The sequence below is a fragment of the Malania oleifera genome, chromosome 3, assembly GCF_029873635.1.
Source record: "Malania oleifera isolate guangnan ecotype guangnan chromosome 3, ASM2987363v1, whole genome shotgun sequence".
Taxonomy (NCBI): Eukaryota; Viridiplantae; Streptophyta; class Magnoliopsida; order Santalales; family Ximeniaceae; genus Malania; species Malania oleifera.
Genome location: NC_080419.1, coordinates 109836260 through 109858160, shown reverse-complemented (window position 1 = coordinate 109858160; position 21901 = coordinate 109836260). Strand labels below are relative to the sequence as shown.

The window sequence follows — 21901 nt, the reverse complement described above, 5'->3', positions numbered from 1 at the left end:
ACCTCAAACATCACTATGAATTAAATAAAAAGGTTTGGAAGAATGATAAGCTTTTGATTGATGGGTGCTTCGGTGACTTTTGGATAAGTGGCAAACATCACAATGAAGAGAATTGCAATCCCGTTTTTTAAATAAGCTAGGAAACAAATGTCTTAAATAGAGAAAACTAGGATGTCTTAGTCTAAGATGCCAAAGCATTATTTGTTCACGCACAGAAACAGAACTAGTACTACTACTCAAACCTTGAGCTTGTTTATTGTTGAATAAAGTCTCATCGAAGTAGTAGAGTCCATCAATCATCCTCCCCGAGAGTTGGTCTTGAAATTCACAATGGGAATCAAAGAAAATGACACAACAATTAGAATCCCGTGAGAGTTTACTAACAAACAGCAGGTTACAAGCAAGTTTAAGGACGTGAAGGACATATTTGAGTTCTATTTTTTCACAGATTTGGATAGAACCTGTTCCAGCAATGGATGAAAAACTTCTATCCGCAATTCTAATATTTTTATTACCAGAACAAGGAGAATAAGATTGAAACAATTGTGAGGTACTGGTCATGTGATTAGATGCACTAGAATCAATAATCCATGGTGCAAGATATAAGCAAAAAGGGTAGGCACTAGAGTTATCACCTGTTTGGGCCAATCAACCAGTAGGAAGACCAGAGGCAGAAGTAGATTTCAGCAGTTGAAGAAGATGATCCACCTGCTCAGCACTTAGGAAACTAGCTTCATTGGCTTTAGGGACTGCATGATTGCTACCAGAGGGTCCATATTTGTTGCTCTTCCAGTTTGCTGGCTTTCCATGGAATTTCCAGCAATTTTCTCGAGTGTGGCGTGGCTTATTGCAATAGTCACACCATACTGGAGGCTTATCTTCCAACCTCCTTTAATTAGAGTAAGGCCGCTGTGCAAAAATATTGGCAGTAGCCAAATCTGTGTTACCAACAGCATGAGGAGCGGGATTATTGGCAGCAAGTAGAGCATAATTTTCCACAATCTCATCCTCCTTTTTCTTCATCATTACACTCCTACAATCTTCTCGTCGTACTTTAGAAAATACTTCCCTGAGTGGGGGTAGAGGCTGTCTCCCTAGGATTTTTCCCCTTACTTCATCAATCTCATCATTAAGCCCAGCCAAGAATTTAAAAATTCTTGCATTCTCCACCATCATTTTATTGTGATTGCAATCAGTAGGATTTTCCATTCATAATCATTGAATAAATCCAGATCTTTCCATAGGCCCTTAAGAACATTGAAATACCTTGTTACAGTGCCATCTCCTTGATAAGTATTGCTGATCTTTTGCTGCAATTCATAAATATGAGAGTAATTCCCAAGGTTAGAGTACATCTTACTCACATTGTCCCAAAGTTCCTTTGCAGTAGAATAGCACATGTAATTAGCACTAATCTCTTCATACATAGCATTCACAAGCCATGCCATCACCATGGAATTTTTAGCATCCCATATAGCATAAGATGGGTCTGTCTTCTCGGGCTTGTTAGCTTCACCAGTCAAGTACCCTATCTTCCCTCTTCCATGAATATACATCTTGACAGATTGTGACCACAACATGAAGTTGGCCTCATTCAATCGTATATTGGTAATTTGGATAGAGTAAGGTTCAGAATGAGTGGGTCTGGTTTCAGGCTTGGTTTCGGGTTTAGCTTTGTTTGAAGTTTCAGCCATGGCTACAACAACAAAAAAGATTAGGGTAGAGTTGAACAAGGAAGAAAACCCTATAGAGATTAGGGTCAGATTGGAGCCACCAAGGGAAACTAGGGTTTACACAAGGCCAAGAGCCGGACCTAGCTTTGATACCATCTAGAATGAGATAGCTTCTTGTGGAAATAATTCTCATTAATCGTAACATAGGTACAGGTTTGTATAAATAGATGTACAGCAGAAGAATAAAAGGAAAGAACCAAAATGCTAACTTCTAAGGAAACTAAATATTCTAGGATATTCACACATTTACAATCGAGATTCTCTTAGAAAAATAGGAAAGTTGACTAAACAGATTTGAAACTTTCCAACAGTGATGTAATTGTGTAAACAATAATCTATGCATAATGATGCATATTGGACAAGATTTAAGAGGGAAGAACTACATGCCTGTTAACCTTAGACCAAGTATGAGGAATAGTCATTTATATTGAAAGTAAAGGAGTTGTCCCAAGAGGGGGGGTGAATTGGATTATTAAAATTTCTTTTAATTCTTTTTATGAATTCTTTGACCTCTTGTTAATTTATCAAATACACAGCAAGAACTTAATTACTTTAATCAATCCACAAACCAATCACAACACAACACAAATAAACCAAAACTTAAACAAACATCCAACCAATCAACAACTTAAAGTAATCAATCACAAAATATAATCTATAGCACTTTAGCAATTTTCTGCTCAAGGTATTTGATTGTAGCACTGTGAATATATGTAAGCCCTATGGTTAATTGATTTGATTTCTCAATATGAAGCTGAATATGAAATCCAACACTCTTTCCAAGAATTTAGACTTTAAATAAACTTTCAGTTAATAAGTCTAGGGTGTTAACCAATCAACGTACTCCATTATGGTTTCCGCAATTTGTATTGATTAACTAATGTACTTCCTTTCGGTTTCTGCAAATCCCAAAATCAAATTAATCTTTAGTTTATTTAATATCCAATCCACATAGTGTTTATGATCAAAAATTAAAACACAACCACACAGTTAATATTTGCTGGAATTTAAAAAGAGTAAGGAAAGAGAGTGACATCACGTTTTTACGAGATTCGGCTTATCCCCAGCCTACATCCTCGCCTTTAGCCAATACCACCAAAGGATTCCACTATACCATTCCTTTCCGGCCGGAACAAACCGTTACAAGCGATACCTCACGCTTAAACACTCCTTCACTAGGCTAGAGCAACGCCTCTCCAAGTGATACCCCACACTCGGTCACTCCTTCAATAGGCTAGAACAACGCCTCTCCAAGAGATACCCCACACTTGGTTACAACGATCCAATAGCCTTGAACCGTCAAGAACTACAAGAAGAAGAACAAGAACTTGTGTACAAAAGATGCTCTCAAATAGAGCTGATTAGTACAACTATAAGCACAAAATATACTTCAATATAAATATCAATGTAAAGAAATTGAAGCTCAACTTAAACCTATTACCAATATAATCTTTCTTTGAATGAAAGATTCATACTTTAAAGCTTAATTTCGGAATGAGAAGATCAGCAATAACTCAGTTGAGAGAATAGCAAGATGTGAGCAAGATACCTTTGAAAATTGAGAGCACTTGAGAGTTTGTAGTTGCTGAAAATATTTCTTGGTTATTAAAATCTATGCCTTGGGGGCTATATATAGAGTTTAAAAAATTAATTCCTTATTCCCCAAGTTTACTTGGAGTGTTGGTCAAGTTTGGACGAAGTTTGGAGCCCAAGAAACCAATTTTTGAAACTTTCCGATTAGTAATTTTAAAAATACTTTCTAATGGCAGTCGCCTGTCTCGCTGTGTCAGGCGCCTGTCTCATTTAAATTTGAAAGTCAGAATATTGGCAAGCTCCTATCAAAACACAGGCAGTCGCCTCAGTGGTCAAGGCAGGCGTCTGTCTGGCTATCGTGAGGCGCCTATCACCTTTCTATCTGCCAGTCTTAAAAACATAAAAAGAGTCAGTCGCCTGGGGTTATTTGGTCAAGCACCTAAGGCTTTCAAAACACTCGTTTTTTAAGATTTTGATTTTAAAAACTCTTTTATCTTGAGACCTTCATAATTTATAACTTTGGAAATTATATTTCAAGGTCTTTTTAAAAAAATGGTTTCTAGGATTTTAATTTTTCCTAAAGAGCTTCAATGCTTTTATATTGAGTTTTACTTGAAGTACTCACAAAAGACTTCCTTAAGACTCTAAATCCTTCAACTCTTGGAGTCTTCATGTATGTCTTTCTTTAGCTCTCTTGCTTTGTCTTTCTTTGGCTCCATCTTGACTTCAAGTTTCAATATTCTTTAAGCTTTTAGCAAGTCTTCTTTAACATACATGCTCTCATTATCTTCAAGCTTTATTAGATCATCTTTGAATCCATGCCTTGACTCTTTAAGCTTCATTTGATCATATTTCTTTGAAGTATAAGCTTCCAATGATCCTTATGAGCATTTGACTTTGTATTCACATACTTGAGTTCTGAAATATCATCACTTAACCAAATATGTTAAGTTCCTCTGATTTGTTATCATCAAAACAAGATTTTAAGCCTTGTAAGGCCAACATATATAATGACACGTTAGCTCAGCAGAAGACTAAGAAACTTAAGATGGAGTGAATTGTAAATTCTAGCTATGGCATCAAATTAAAGATTGATGATCAAGTTCTTTACAATGATTCCCAGACACAACATATTCATTTGGCATGCATGGTGGTAAGAGATCATGCAACCTGCAGCCTGGCCACTGAAAGTAAGCAAAAATAGTTCCAAACAACTACTAGCAACAGCTTCTAGTCTTCAAAGATAGTGGTGAATCCCCTCCCATCAGGGACTATTGTAGTCAGCAAGTCCTCGAAAAATATGGTGAAGGCTTTTCCTAAACCTGATGCCAGGACTTGGACACACAATGTTACTAGTGTGGTGCTTTTCTTTGGGTGCAGACCAAGGAGGCTGCAAATGACATGAACCGAACACATACTTGAAACATACCACCCTAATCATTGGCAGATATCCTCAAGTACACAAATTCTACAACATTATTTGATGGCATATCCATGAAAGGATGGTATAGCACTGAGATTTAATCCTGCAACAAGTCATTTTATGTTTTTTTGACCTTTTTTTTTTCAATCTAAGATTGATGTGATATTGTGATAATTATGTATTTGTACAAGTAAGCATTTCTGGAATTGTATGAACCATAGATATTTAAAAAATTGAATTAAAGTAACCCTCCCCCCCACACACTCAAACATGTGTACACATGCCTGCACACAAAAAGGGGAAGAACTCCAAAAAGTTATTCCAGTGATTGCATATTCTGTTGGCCTTTCTACTCAAAGATATAGCCCTTACGATCTACCTACTATGGATTTGTAATCTTGAATCCAAGATCCAAATCCTTTGCCTTGACTGGAATAATGGGTAGTGTACAATGCCGGCTCAAAAGCCATGGTTTAAGGTCATAGTGTGCCATGGGGTCCTTATACGAATATACACAAGGCAATTCTATCAAGACAGGTAAAGGTACTCAAAGATGAATATAGACGTATTTACTGTTCATAAAATATGAATGCAAAACACAGCTATTATATCCCCATGCTGATAATATAAATATTATAACCATATGCTGATCTGTGACGTATAAGTGTGACTTTGAACATTGCACTCAGCGTAATAGTTTTTTACCATGTGGTTAAAGAAAAAAAAGCAATAAACATTTTAACATATAAAAAAAAACAAAGTGCTGAACATTAAAAATGTAATATAATTTGTACATAAAGAAATGGTTTTAGCTGACCTGTATAAGGCGTTCACGTAAAGCAGGATTTGGGTCTGTCAGGAGGCGTTTTGCCACATATGGGTAGGCAACCTAGCACAGTGCTAGTTATCAATAAAATTATGGAAAATAATTATAGGACATAATTATCACAAGCTAAAAAGATTTGGATAATATTGATAAATACTGAAGGTCTTCAATCACAATTAGTATGCATATTTTCATATAAGTATTGAAAGATAAAAGGATCGATGAGGACTAATATTGTGCTTGAGAAATTTGAATTAGCATAGTTCGTCATCATAGGCCAAATCTAATATAACCATCCAAGTACTCAAAATTACTTTTGCCATTTATATTTTCTTCTTGCTGTAAAGTGGGGGTGGGGAGTTGGGGTTCTGTGTATGTTTAAACACACATGTCAATAATAGGCATGGAATACAACATCATCCTTGACAGACCATATGCCTTCATGCAAAGAAGATAATCACAAGCTTTTTTAGCTTTAAGGCTAGAGTCAACCCAGTTCAGCTTTATATGAATGGAGGCAATGAAGTTCTATTTCAATACCTCCCAGAAATTCAGGCCACGTTAAACCTCTGCTTGACCCAAAAGTAAAAATTTGATCAGGAATATATTAATGATATACATCCTCCCTCTCTCGCTCTCTCTTTCTCTCTCTCTCTCTTTCTCTATCTATCTCATACACATGCATGTGCGAACACATATAAAACACACACACACACACACATTAATAGAAATTGTTTAGATTGGCAGCAAACTAGCACTTGAAAATTGGCAGCAGCACATATCAGCTATCAGCTTCTGGAATAAATCAGGGTGGTTATGGTAGGGCTTCAACACAACCATAAAGGAGCAGCAACAGCACTATGCAGAAACACACTAGGGAAAGCTGGATCAAGCACCCCCCCCCCCCCCTTCTCAAAGCAATCTGCCAGAAACAAAGAGAAGTCATACACACTCTAGATCTTAAAAAGATCACCCACAGCAACTACGAATCAAGCACGCATCACAACATAGGTACAGTTTTCTGATAACCTTGAATCATTGCATTCACACAACAAAAGAGACACAAATACATACACAGTGCATCCACAAGGAATGCAAGTGGCTAAAAAACCTAAAGGACTCAAAACACCTGCCTGGGGAAGGGGAGTCGTGTTCAATGAGAGAACATAGTGCGACCAATATCAATGAACAAATGCTATGCACAGGGACTGCGAACAGCCACTGTGGACAATATGATGAACAGAAACGTGAACGGTGAACAAAGATGAGACTTGAACACAGAGGATCATAGCTTGATCTTATACTGTGTTGCAAACCTTAAAGGTTTAACTTGATTGCAAGAATCAGGGTTAGGGTTGGAAAATAGAAGAAAACAGGGAGAATAAAATGAGAGAAGGTGTTCCGTCAGAGAATCTGCTTTATCAGATCATCAAAATACCTAAACCCAAGTCTGCTGCCATTCTTACTTTGAAGTGCTTAGTCACCTATCCTGTTGCTAATTATGTTTTTTCTGACCCATCTCTGTCAAGTTGTTCATACTTTTTCGTAGTCCATTTCCCCTATTTTTATCCCTTCCCTGCATGTTGAGGAGATTGCTAATCCTAGGTGACAGGGCTGAAGCATGGTATGAATGTAGAGATGGTGGCACACTTGCTTGATGCTACTAGGTATACAGCATGCTATGAATGTAGAGATGGAGGCTTTCTTGTGGGACATGAGATCTGGCAAATCTCCCTAGTCTTCCTGGAAAAGAACTTGTTTGTTGTTGCTAGGTATATAGCATTATATATCATTTCAAGAAACTGTTAAATGGTGGAAAGCCTTGTTGGTGGCCAAGCGGTACAGTTAAGACTTGTGGTGTTGATTAATTTGGGACATTCTCTCACTTAGGCTTGTAGCTTGACTGAATTCTGTTTGGGTTCAAATTTCCTCGATTGTTGTTTCAAGAGGCCCCTTGTTGTTAAATAGGCATTTAGAGGACCTTCATAAAGAGGTGTACATGAAACAACCTCCAGTGTATTATCTTCAAGAAGTGTGGCAAAGTTCGCAAGTTGTGAACAATGACGATTGTGCTGTGCATAATAATATTCTGCTCATTACTTTTTTGTGAGGGAGACAGGTGTGGTTTTTTCTCATGGTTTTATGTTGACAATATCATTTTTCACTAGCAGTTATACTCAGAGGAGTGCAAAGAAGTGCTGGCTTCAAAAGTTTTTTTTTTTACAAAGTATCTAGGAACTCTTCAATGTTTTCTGGATTTTTTAGGTTGTTTGGTGCATCGTTATTTTTTTTTTTTTTACCAAGTGTCTAGGAACTCTTCAATGTTCTCTGGATTTTTGAGGTTGTTTGGTGCATCAAAGGTCAAATTTTATCACAAAGAAAGTACAATTTAGACCTTTTGACTGAACTGGTATGTTAGGAGCTAAACCGGTTGATGTTATAACCCAAACGTGAAACTTTCTTAGGGGATGACAACCTTGAGTTTGAAGATAAGCATGGTTTGAGGATGTTGGTTGGGAAGCTGATGCACTTGACCGTCATTAGACCTAATGTCTTTTTCTAGGGAAGTAGTTGGTTCGTAAAGATTCATTAGGATCCCACCTTGTAGGAATCTTCAGTTTCACAAGAGTTTTGTATAAAAGACAGAAGTACAAGTGTTATAGGAGTTCTGATGATGTACGGCCCTCGAATTGAATTGTTGCTTGATTTAGTGCTGATCTGAATGTTGAATTGTGGCTCACAAGGTCAGTGAGTTAATGTGGCTTAAGTCTTTTATGTTGGAGTTCAGATTTCCAAGGACAAAATCCACACGCTTATTGTGATAACCATACCCTTTAGGCCATGGTAAACTTAAACTACTTTGATAAATTTGCATGACTTGCTTTGTTTTTTAATAAATAAGTTCATACTAGCCATGTTATTCATTTATATGAGTTCTGTTAACTGATATTGGAAATTCCTTTTGACTTATTAGTGGTAGGAGGGGCTTAGGTGAAGAAAATTATGAGGGCCAAGCTAAAACGTAAATAGCATAAGAGTTGGGGCAGAGAGAGAAAAAAAAAATGGGCCATGCTGAAACCAGGTGTGACACCTGGCAGCACTACAAACCAGCAGCTGCCACCTGGTAGTTCTGAAAAACCAGCAGTAGACACCTCATGCACAGCTGTTAGCACTGCAGGACCCCTGTTGCCACCAGCTGCTATGGTCCTGTCATGTGTCCAGCTGCTGTCTTGACTTTTCCAGCCTGCAGAAGAGCCTTTTTTTTTTTTTTACCCTAAAAGAGGGCGGCACCTCCTTTCTTTATTAGAAAACCCCTCACTTATGGCAGAGGAAAACCGTGATTATAGCATAGAAAAGAATACCCCAAAACTCTTGCTGAAAACCCTAGTTCTAGAGAGAGAGAGAGAGAGAGAGAGAGAGAGAGAGAGAGAGAGAGAGATAGAAAGAAGGGAGAGAGAAAGGGAAAGATAACTCTGCAGAAAATCAGGGAAATTCAGAGAAAATCAAGAGAAAATACAGGAAATTCAGAGGGGAACTTAGACTAAGTTGAAGAAGCTGAAAATCAAGGTAGGCGTTCTTAATTTTCATTTATTCACCTAGAGATTTTGGATATTTAAAGGAAACAAGGGTAGAAGCTTGTATAAAGTTGAATCCTAGTAAGGAAGATTTAAGTTTTTTATCTCTAATTACTTGATATGGCTGCATAGTACATATATGTTTCTTTGGTTATAATAGTTGCATATCTTGTTTAGTTGCGAAATTTTCATGTGATAGATATTCATCTTGTAAGGATGATGGTTTTATTTGCCATGGCAAAGCTCGTGTATGCATATGTTGAATTGTTATTGTGTGAAATAGATGGCACCATGTGTTGTTGTGGCTATGATATTGTGGAATTTGAGCAAGTAGGGATTGTGTCTCCCTTGGGTGAAAGGCCCTAAACCTCCGGAGGGTATTTCCGTGTTAAGCAGTGGTTGGCCAAGCTGGAATTTGGCACTGGTTAGTATTGCCGTGTTAAGAGGTGGTTGGCCAAGCTGGAATTTGGCACTTGTCAGTATTTCCGTGTTAAGCGGTGATTGGCTAGGTTGGAATTTGGCACTTGTTAGTATTTCCGCACTAAGCGGTGGTTGGCCAATCTGGAATTCGGCACTTGTTTAAAATAAAATGTGTACTTGTAGGGACAGCACTGTTGTTTTGGAAAAAATGTGTAAATGCCAGCTATTTGAATGTTTTGCATTGGTCACTTTAAATTAATAGATTTCTTTGAATAAAGATTGTGTTCATGCACCTTATGATCACGCATACATGTATGAAATCATGTGAAATCCTTAATTGAATAAGGGGGAGTTAAGAATGTATACTGAGCTTGTGGTTGCTCACCCTATTCCTTAATGATTTCAGGTTCAAACTGAAGGAGAACTCCACTTGTTACCATTTTGACATGTATTACAGGTTGGAAGGAAGGCAATAAGGATACTAAGTGTGGGTTCAGTTTTGGGCCCGTTTTGGGCCACTATGTATGTAGACTAGGGAGTGAGAAAAATGTTGTATGAAAAGTACAGCCCAATATAAAGAGCTTGTTACTAAATGAAAAACGTTTTTAGCTGCTTATGAAATATGTATATGTTTCATGTTTTCAACAAACGTTCACTCTTAATTGGCTTTTAACTTGGTTCCAATATATATATGTTTTGTGTTTTCAACTAATGTTCACTCTTAATTGGCTTTTAACTTGGTTCCAAATGATGATTTGTAAAACAAATTCTTGCCTGGGTACAACACCAAGCCTTAGTCCCACTAGGTGGGGTCGGCTATATGAATCCTTTTCCGCCAATTTATGTGATCATGGACCATTTCTTTTGATAGATTCGGGGATATTAAATCCTTACTCACTATCTCCTACCAAATTATTTTAAGTCTACCCCTACCCCTTCTACTACCCCCCATAGTAACTAGCCCACTCTTCCTCACAGGGGCACTATGTGGCCTACGTTGCAAGTGTCCATACCATCTGAATCTTCCCTCCCTTATCTTATCTTCTATAGGAGTTACACCTAACTTACCGTGAATATATTCATTCCTTAATTTATCTTTCAATGTTATACCACTCATCCATTTAAGCATTCTCATCTCGGCAACTTTTACTTTTGGATATTATGTTTCTTCATTGCCCAACATTCCGATCCATATAGCATAGCTGGTCTTATAGTTGTCCTATAAAACTTCCTTTTCAATTTTAAGGGTATTCTATGATCACAGAGCACAGTTGAAGCACTTCTCCATTTTACCCAACCTGCTTTAACTCTATGCATTACATCATCTTCAATTTCTCCTTCAGCTTGCATAATAGATCCAAGGACACAAAATCTACAAGTTCTATTTATTTCTTCATCATAAAGTTTAACTTTGTCTCCAATATTCCTCCTATCATTACTAAAATTATATTTCATATATTCTGTCTTATTTCTACTTATCCTAAAACCTCTAGATTCCAAAGCTTCTCTCCATAATTCTAACTCGGCCTCTACTTCGTCCCTAGTTTCGTCAATTAATACAATATCATCAGCAAACAACATACACCATGGATCCTCCTTTTGAATACTCTTAGTCAATTGGTCTATCACTAAAGCAAAAAGATAAGGACTCAAAGAAGATCCTTGATGTACACGTATGGTGATTAGAAATTGTCTAGTTTCTCCATCTATAGTCCTTACACTAGTTATTACTCCATCATACATATCCTTAATGACATCAGTATACCTACTACATACACCCTTTTTTTCTAAAACCTACCATAGAACTTTCTTAGGTATCCTATCATATGCTTTCTCAAGGTTAATAAATATCATATGCAAGTCCCTCTTCTTTTCCCCAAACTTTTCCATTAACCTTCTTAAAAGATAAATAGCTTATGTGGTAGATCTCCCAGGCATAAAACCAAATTGATTTTCTGAGATCTTCATTTCTAACCTTAATCTTTGTTCACCTACCCTTTTCCATAGTTTCATCGTATGACTCATAAGTTTAATTCCACGATAGTTATTACAATTCTGAATATCTCCTTTATTTTTGTATATAGGTATTAAAGTGCTTTTCCTCCATTTATCTGACATTTTCTTAACTTTTATAATTGTATTAAATAAATTAGTTAACCATATAATTCCGTTATTACCTATGCATTTCCAAACTTCAATTGGGATGTTATCCAGTCCTATAGCTTTCCTATTTTTCATTTTTTTTAGTGCAAACTTAACTTCGTTAACTCTAATTTTGCAAATAAATCTCATATTTTTAGTCTTTTTCTCATATTTCAAATCTAAGTTTTAGTCTTCTATTTGGTTTTCATTAAACAACTTACTATAGTAACTTCGCCATATTTCTTTAATGTCTTCATCCTTAACCAAGACAATATCATTCTCACTTTTTATACATTTTACGTTTCCTAAGTCGTTACTCTTTCTTTCTCTAACTTTAGCAAGTTTAAATATATCTCTTTCCCCTTTTTTTGTAACTAATTTATCAGACAAACTATTAAATGATCTGTATTTAACTTCACTGACAATTTTTTTTGCATCTTTTCTCGCCTCCTTATACTTTTCCAAGTTATCCATGTTTCTACATTTTTGCCACGTTTTATACTAAATTATTTTTGTCTTTATGACTTTTTGGACATCCACCAACTTTCTTTGCTATTCGAGAATCTTCCCCTTGATTCACCTAAAATATCTTTTGCTATCTTTTTAATAGAGCTAGCTAATCTACTCCAAAAAGTATTTGTATCTATCCCATCCTCTATAGTCCAATCCCCATATTTGATCATTTTATCTTTAAATTTTATTATATTTTCTCCTTTTAGGTTCCATCATCTAGTTCTCTTACACTGGTTTATTTTATCCTTTTTCTTCTATTTTTTTAATACATATATCTAACACTAAGACTCTATGTTGTGTGGTTAGCCTTCACCCGAAATAACTTTACAATCCTTGCATGATAAACGATCTACCCTCCTAGTTAAAAAAAAAATTTATTTGACTTCTATTCTGTCCACTTTAAAAGGTTATTAAGTGTTCTTCTCTCTTCTTAAAGCAATTATTCATTATAGTAAAATCATATGACATAGCAAAGTCTAAGATCATATCCACAGGCTCATTTTTGTCTCCATATCCATATCCTCTATGTATCCTCTCATAATTTTTATTATCCCTTCCAACGTGTCCACTCAAATCTCCTCCTATAAATATTTTCTCAAGGTCCCTGGTATTCCTGGTATAATACTATCCATATCTTCCCAAAATTGTCTCTTAAGATTTTCTGCTAAACCGACTTGAGGAGCATAAGCACTAATGATATTTATTATCTCTTGTCCTAATACCATCTTGATTTTTATAATTCTATCCCCTACTCTAGTGACATCCACAACACTATCTTTTAAGTTTTTGTCTATAATAATGCCTCCTCCATTCTTATGTTTTTCTTTTCCAGTGTACCAAATTTTAAATCTTGATTTATCAATTTCTCTAGCTTTCTCCCCCACCTACTTAGTTTCTTGAAGGCAAATTATATAATTCTTCTTCTGATCATTGTATCAACAATTTTCATGCTTTTACCCATAATTGTCCCTATATTCCAATTGCTAATGTAATCCTAGTTTCCTGAACTAACGTCTTTACCTTACCCACATCCAAAATAATGCATGAACCCTCGCATATTTGACACTGTACCCAGGCGCTAACGTGGCGTGTCGCTTTGGAGCGACGACCTAACCCACCCTCACCCACTTTTCGCTACACCTGGGTGGTTCAAGTGCAACGCGTCGCTCATAGGGGACGCCCCAGCAAATATTCGGTAAGGATTCATATCATAGTGATCTGACAAATTTTACAACGCTGGCTGTTAGCTGCTTAATGCAACCCTCCTCCTTTACCTGGGCTTGGGACCGGCTGTGCGTGAAAAAATTAGGACATTAAGTGCATCACAGGAGGAGTTTCTTGCCTAGGTGATGTGTTTAATTTCTATACAAGTTTTGTCATACTTTCACTCTAATTTTTATGCTAGTTTGTGTTTAATTTTATTATTTATTAGAGTTTTGATTTCTTTTGTTTATTTTTGTTTAGGAATAGATAAATTAAAGGAGTCATGCGATAATGAGGAAACTTTACTTTTCAAATTCAAATTCCCTTCATCAAGAGTCTTTCTCAAACTCAAATTCCTCTCCCGAATTTCTTGAAACACCCTTCAGTATTTGGAGCATAACTTTTGCTAGAAAACTCCAAAAAGGGCGATCTTGGTATCTACGGAAAGTTAAGAAAAAATCCTACAACATTCGTGTTGAAGATTTTCGAAGATGGGAAGATCTCGATAGAGAAAATCACACATCAAGGCGGAGGCAGAAAAGGAGGAGATTTGGATGATCTTGTTTTAGGGAGATAAGAAGGGAGGACGACCAGAGCTTTATAAAAGGAGGGGATTTGAACCTAGGAAAAAGGAGGAGGATTTTCTTCACCATTAGAGAGGAATTCGAAGCTTAGAAAAAGAAGAAGAGAGAAGCCGGATTGGAGTTGTTGGCGATCAAGATTCTCGATCTACATACAATTTTCTTCTTACGTCTTTCATCTTCTCTTCGTACAATTTTCATTATGAATTCTAGAATCATTATGGTTTGTTTTAATTCTAGTATGAGCTAATTGCTATTGCTAAGGCTACAATGTAACCTCTCCATGACAATTCCGAATCTTATTTCTATGGGATCATAATTTTATCATTCCTTTTGAGTATACATCATTGAGTTTAATGCTTTCAATTATCTGACCAATAGTTGAGTGATTTATTGTGCATGTTAATTTGATAGATGATGCATGCAGTTTAGCTTCACATGATGTATGCCATGAATTGAATGAAAGACAGGAATGTGCCAATGTGATTTGTGCGGCTTTTATGTGAAATGTTATTAATCTTAATGTACTCAAATGCTTTTAAATTCGCATAGACATATAGAGGGTTATCGTGTGTTGGGTAATCCTAATTCTATTTAAGAGAGGGTCTTAGATAAGTTCGAATATTTCACCGTCAAATTGGATGACAATTGATTGATTGCATGACTAGGATTTGGGATTGGATTGGTTAGGTGAGTCAGATGCCTTAGTGTTTTCTTCTTGGGTGAAATCTTCTTCTTTTTAAGTATTTAGTTGATTTTATTTTATTTGTTGTTTATTTTATTTTTCAGATTCAAAATCCACTACTTTTCTTGATTTTCAAATAATTTAGAATTAGAACAATTTCAATACTAGACCTAATGACCCCATTGGATTTTAGATGGAGTCACGGCCGGTCAAAAAAAAAAAAAAACAAGCCTTAAGTCCCACTAGATGGGGTCGGCTATATGAATCCTTTTCCGTCAATTTATGCGATCATGGACCATTTCTTTTGACAGATTCAGGGATATTAAATCCTTACTCACTATCTTCTCCCAAGTTATTTTAGGTCTACCCCTACCCCTTCTATTGCCCCCCACAGTAACTAACTCACTTTTCCTCACTGGTGCACCATGCGACCTACGTTGCAAGTGTCCATACCATCTAAGTCGTTCCTCCCTTATCTTATCTTCTATAGGAGCTACACATAACTTCCCACGAATATGTTCATTCCTAAATTTATCTTTCAATGTTATACCACTCGTCCATCTAAGCATTTTCATCTCGGCAACTTTTACTTTTTGGATATAATGTTTCTTAGTCGCCCACATTCCGATCCATATAGCATAGCTGGTCTTATAGCTGTCCTATAAAACTTCCCTTTCAATTTTAAGGATATTCTACGGTCACAGAGCACACTTGAAACACTTCAACAATTTACCCAATTTGCTTTAACTCTGCATTACATCATCTTCAATTTCTCCTTTAGCTTGCATAATAGATCCAAGGTATCGAAATCTACAAGTGCTATTTATTTCTTCATCATCAAGTTTAACTTTATCTCCAATATTCCTCCTATAGAGGTAGACTGCCACTTTGTGAGGGATGTTGTGATGAAGAAGATTGTGGCTACTTCCTTTGTCAAGTTCTGTAATCATTTAGGAGATGAGCATTACAGGTTGGGGTTTACTGTTCATTCTATTAAGGATATCTTGGTTATCATCTATGCATGCATGTGCGTCATAGAGATCTCTTGGCCATACTCTTATCATCTTCTTTTCACTCCTCTTCAATTTTATGACCCTGACTCATAATCAAATTCGATCTCTTAAGTTTGCAACAAAAATAAAATAGATGGTACAAAAAACACTTGAGAACTAAGCTAATTACCACCAGGAAAACCAATTGTGGGGAATCATTGGGTTTATGCTATGCTATCTAGTATGCGCTAGATGGTACTATTGGAAGGTAAAAAGTTCACTTGGCCACTAAAAGATATACCGAAACCCTAGCTATCAAATTGAGATTCAAATCTTTTATAGAAATCTCAATCTATAGAATCAACAATTGAATTGTAAGCATGGTCATAACTTTCCACCAAATTGTCGAAATTTCTGCTTTCCATCGCCCTCCAAATTGAAATGCCAATCAATTTCTGTCTTACATAATTTATTTCAAAATTTTGACGCATCATCTTAAATTTATTGAAATCTCAAAATTTTAGCAAAACTTGTCGAAATTGAATGAAATTTCTTTGGAATTCAAATGTGAGATTTAGAAATGAAATTCCTATCTTAATTTATCTTACTTTTTTATTGAAACAAAAGATTATTACAAAGGCTTTTGATATTATATGAAGAAAAAAAAAAAGTTGAACTTACAACAACATTTTATTCAACCATTCATACCTAAATTATCTTTATTTGTATAAAAAAATAATATTTAATTGATTAATGAATTTCATTTATGTTAGCCAAATACGTTTAATACACATTACATTCCCTATTGACCATTTCTAAAGTTTCATAAAAGAATTCCATGCTTTACAACTAATTTCCATCGTTTTTTTTCAAAAGAAAATCGAAATTAACATTGAAATTGAAATTCCATGGAAATTTCTAGACTTTTGGAGCCTCAAATTTTTAGTCAAAATCAAACTTTAAGATCTTGATCATAGGATTAGTATGAATTTCCAAAATTCTAAATGACACACGTGTAAAATAAACTTCAAATGGAATATTTTCACATACACAGAGGGATCTCTCAAAATGGAAAATTTCACTATTGGATCGGATTGTTGTATCATGGGTTCTTTGCTGATTAAATTTGGGCTCCATCCAAAAGGCACTAAGTCTGATTATCTTCACCAAGGCGGATTCATGGTAGGATGTATTACTAGTTATTTTGGTCATTTAGCATGTGTTACTGCTATGTTAGTAAGCGTGAGTTACTAGGGGTATTGTGGTCATTGCATGTTCTTGATGTGCATTATTAATAGAGGGAGAGTCCTGTCACTGTGAGTAGGTCTTCCAATTGAACCAAAGTAGATCAACAAGCATGATATCAACAAAATTTTCAATCCAATCGAAGAGATCCATTTTGGTGGTATCATGGTTCCTGCAAAAATTAAAATATATAGTTTTACATCATACTCAACAATAATTATCACCAAGCCTTATGTTCCACCATCCCACATGGTTTTACATCGTGTTTGTGTCTCTATCTATCTATATATCTATCTATTTATACATACTATGTATGTATGTGTGTGTTTGTGTGTGTGTTTGTGTGTGTGTGTGCTTATCAGCTGATAAGATAACTTCTTACATAATATCATGCCCATTGATTAAATATGGACCCTATTTCATCATAGCAAAGTATCCTTGAAAATTTTCAGCCATTTCTTTAAGCAATCAATTTTTTACTACTTCCACTGAAACACACCCATGATCAAATGGAGTCTAAATTTGATTGTCACGTAGGATATAAGGTAAACTTTCAATCCAACATTGAAGCCCTCCTTTTGTGGCCCGGCATTATAGTAGTTCTACATGTGACAACTTCACAAATACAAAGAACATTTAAAAATAACACAAAGCAGATAATAATAATAATAACAACAACAACAACAATGGTTCCACCTTCAGTCTGCTGCTTGAATTGCCTATAAACTCTCATTGATAAATTGATAGCAAATATCTAAATAAGGATAATGTACCCATAATAATAATTATTTAAACAGTTTTCTGTTATTCTCAACCTACATGTGATTCCTAAATTTTTGTATCAATGTTATCAACAACAGTTTTGGTTTCTCACCACTCTCTTTTACCCACTCTAACCATATAGCAGTTTTTTTTCTCAAAGTGTTATCTAACTGCATAACAATTTTGATTTATCTTTACTTTTAGCTATTTTATTTTACCAATTACACTCTACATTGTTAAGGACCACACAACAGTCTTATTCTAGAGCTCTCCACAGCCAGGGCATAATGAAATTATCCAAAATGGAGCTGAACACAACTCCAGGAAACTGCCACCTCCTCCTCTCTCATTCTTTCTTCTTCTTTTCTTCTTCTCACCTCCATCTCTAAATTTACAACATGGTATTGGAGCACTAATCTCCTAAATTCTTATTTTTCTGAGTTTTTTTTCCTTGACATTCTTTTTTTCGTTTTCTTTCTTTTCTTTCCCTAATCAGCTCTCAAATCTGATTTTCAGGTTGGTTTGAGAGTTGTTTAAGGTGACTTTTCGTCTTGGATTCGCTGTGCATGTGTGTTCATGGTGATTTTATGATGTGAAGTTACACTCTGTTTCTGTATCCGATGTTGCTGTGTGGAACTCTGTTTATGGTATCTGCTGCTGCTGTGTTGCTGTTCGCTGGTTGGTTGTAGCATGATGATTTTGTGCGTTTGTGATCGATTGCTGCAATGTTGTATCAATTTCTGGTGTTTTTTATTGGTGTTCAAAGACTTTATTTCCTGCTCTTGCCAGCACTCAGTTCTAGTTGCTTCCAGCCATCATAGTTGTAGCTGCTGTACTGCCAGGTTGTCCATCAAGAGCCTGCGGTGCTTGTCATGGGTTGCCCACATCTGCATAGTAAAGTAATTCCTTGTAGGATATTGTAACTTATGTTCCATAGTCAGAGAAGTCTCTTGAAGTGTTGCTTATATCAGGTTGTTTATCAAGTGCCTGCTCTGTGCTAGTGTGTGCTGCCTGATTTCTCACTGTTGCTGTGTTGTTCATTCCCAGTACTGGTATGCATTTCTTTTATTAGGGGTGGTTTTGATGGCCTATAGAGAGAGGGCTTCGACTGATACTGTTAATGTACAGATCATAGCCATAAAATTGGTTGGATCCTCCAACTACCTGTTATGGTCTCAGCTGTGTGTATATTAGTGTGAAAGGAAAGTCCAAATATTGTTGCTGTTAGGGCTTGATATACAATGTTGGCCCACAACCTAACAGCTTAATCTTTTAGGTACAGTGGTAATCTAACATGGTATCAGAGCTGGTTACCAAGAGGTCCTGGGTTCTAGTTTTGTTGCCCACATTTACTGTTTGGTGTTGAAAAAAATTATTGTACTCACTGTAATGGGTCTTATTTATCATGTGTTTTTATCTTCCTACGTGCTGTCGGGCTGCAAGTGTGGGAGAGTGTTAAGGCTTGATATACATTGTTGGCCCACAACCTAACAGCTAAAGCTTTTAGGTTAAGTGGTAATCTAACAGTTGCATTCTCCTCCGTCTCCAGACTCCAAGGACTACGAAGATAGGATGAAATAGAATGGTATATTTCTTGTGTGGTTGCGGAATAGCATGGAACCATGATTGCTGCAAACATGATGTTTCATAGAACAGCAAAGGCCATATGGGATGATCTCCATGAAAGATTTTCTCAAGATAAAAATCAAACTTGACCAATATAAGAAGCTTTCCAAATATGTACAAGAAGGTAAACCGAATAGTGAGTATTACAGCACTCTAAAGGGTATGCAGGACGAACTCAACATTTATCAACCAATTAGTTCCGACATTGAGATGATTAAGAGGCAAAGGGTCGAATTCTTGGCTGCCTAGTTTTTAGGTGGTTTGAGTGCAAAGCTTCAACCCATCCACGATCAGATTCTTGCCAGTGAATCCATTCTATCTATGAATGAAGCAGCTAGAATTCAGAGGATCACCAAAGATGGCTCCAAGTCTTCTTCTTAAGCTTCTTCATGCGATAGTTTAGACATGGTTAGCAGCACATTTAACCATTGTTGGGGAAGTGTTAGAGAATTAGAATGAGGTTTGGATGATGGTTGTGGAAAAAACAGTGTATCGGGACAAGGAATTCACCGTTGCACTTCTCACATTTGCACACATTGTGGCAAGGACAATCATAACATTGATTAATGTTGGAATCACCATAGGAAACCTACTTGGGCCAATAAGTCTCTTGCTGAGGGTGATTCAATAGTTGACACTTCTAGTGCACCTAGCCACTCCATTAGGGAGTTGAGTACATCATCTACCATGTCAAGAGAGGAGTATAACAATCTTCTTTGCATGGTTCAATAATTTCAAACCCAGTCCACTACATCTAGTGCTACTGTGGCCTATTCAGGTACAACTGGGCTTTTTGCCTCTTAATCCTCCTCACCATGAGTTATTGCTCTAGTGCCTCCTCCCATATGACAGGTAGTCCTAATTTATTTCGGTCCATAAAACCCACAAGTTTAAACTCCAAGATTACTCTTGTCAATTGCTTGGTTACACCGGTCTCTGATTGTGGCAATATTGTTTCTTTCCTTCTATTCCTCTTTCTTCTGTGTTATATGTGCCTAAATTTACCTTGAACCTGTTATCAGTTAGTTAATTAACTAAATCACATAATTGGTTTGTGACCTTTTTTCCTTTTCATTGTGTTATTCAGGATCTCCAAAGAAAGAAGAGAATTGGTGAAGGGTTTTAGAAGGATGATACGTATTGTTTCAATGGTAGTAATGGTAGATCTGGTTATTTTCATATAGCTTCTTCAATTTCTATCCATAGTGTTTCTTTGGATCAATGGCATGCTCATTTGGGTCATCCATCACTTCAAAAGTTGCAACAAGTTTTTCCTATGTTCATGTCTACTTCTCGTTTTGAGTGTTCTGCGTGTCATTAGGAAAACATGCTAGGAAATCTTTTCCATCTAGAGTTGAGTCTTGTAGTAAATCATTGTTTTCTTTCATTCATTTAGACATTTAGGCTCCATGTAGGGTCGAGAATTTTACTAGTCATTAATATTTTGTCTCTTTTGTGGATGATTTTTCACTTATGACCCAGATCTATTTGTTAAAAGACAAGTCATATTTTCTTAATGTATTTACTCAATTCCATAAGGAAATAAAAACCCAATTTGACATTAGTATTCAAATTTTTCAATTTGATAATGCACTACAACTTGTTCAAAATGAGCTTCAGACTTTTCCCTTGGCCAAAGGAATTATTCATCAAACATCGTGTGTACATACCTCTTAGAAAAATGGAGTAGTTGAATGGAAAAATACACATTTACTTGACATAGCATGGTCTTTACTCTTTCATATGCATGTTCCTAAAATCCTTAGGACCGATGCTCTTCTTACATCTTGTTTTCTACTTAATAGGATGTCTTTCAAAAGTGTTCTAGGGGGACAAATTCCCTTCTCTATCATGTATCCAAAAACATCCACGTTCTCTATTGTGCCTCGTGTCTTTGGATGCACGTGTTTTGTTCATGATCCACATACGTGTCAAGACAAATTCTTTCCTTGTGCTGTTGAATGTGTCTTTGTTGGCTACTCAAGAACTCAAAAAGGATATAGATGTTATGATCCCCACCCTCACAAGAAACATGTTAGTGCAGATGTTCCCTTCTTTTAGGGGACACCTTATTTCTCTAGTGCTAGGTCCTCATTGGATGAATACATTCTGAGTCCATCAATAATTTCTAGCTGCCCTTTGAGCATTGATCCAACAATCCCTACCCTTATCCCTCTAAAGAAAATCCTGATCCTCCTCCGGATGCCAATATGCAGCTGCCTCTCCTGCCCTCCATTGTTTCAACTTCTAGTTTTGGAGATCCATCCCAACAAGATTTGGATTTGCTGATTTCATACTAAAAGGCAGTGTTTTAAAAGGCGAATGTGTAAGGCGAGACATTTTAACCCTTAAGAGGCGAGGCATAAGCTTTAAAGCAATGGGGTGTAAGCCTTTTGAGAATTTGTTTTTAAGATAAAAATATGTAAACATATTATATATTTTTTAAAAATATGGAAAAATTAATAAAATCATAAATATAATGTAAAAAAGAAAAATTATATATACTTTGCAAACTAATTGTAAGCCATTTAAAAATTTCTAACTTGAATACATGACATAAATCATGACAAAAGATAGTTATGCTATAACAAAGTTCAAACTATTTTCATGATCTAAGATACAACTCTGAATTATTTTGGAAA

General features: G+C 36.1%; 1 protein-coding gene across 2 annotated transcripts in view; it reads right to left on the bottom strand.

The window, feature by feature from the left end:
- The window catches only part of LOC131152090 (protein ACTIVITY OF BC1 COMPLEX KINASE 1, chloroplastic), a 71735-nt gene that overhangs the window by 20428 nt on the left and 29406 nt on the right, over positions 1-21901 (bottom strand). For both annotated transcript variants that reach the window (XM_058103717.1, XM_058103719.1), the window contains one exon: positions 5507-5578. In XM_058103717.1, coding sequence (XP_057959700.1) covers positions 5507-5578 — 72 coding nt within the window. The remainder of the gene's footprint in view (positions 1-5506; positions 5579-21901) is intronic.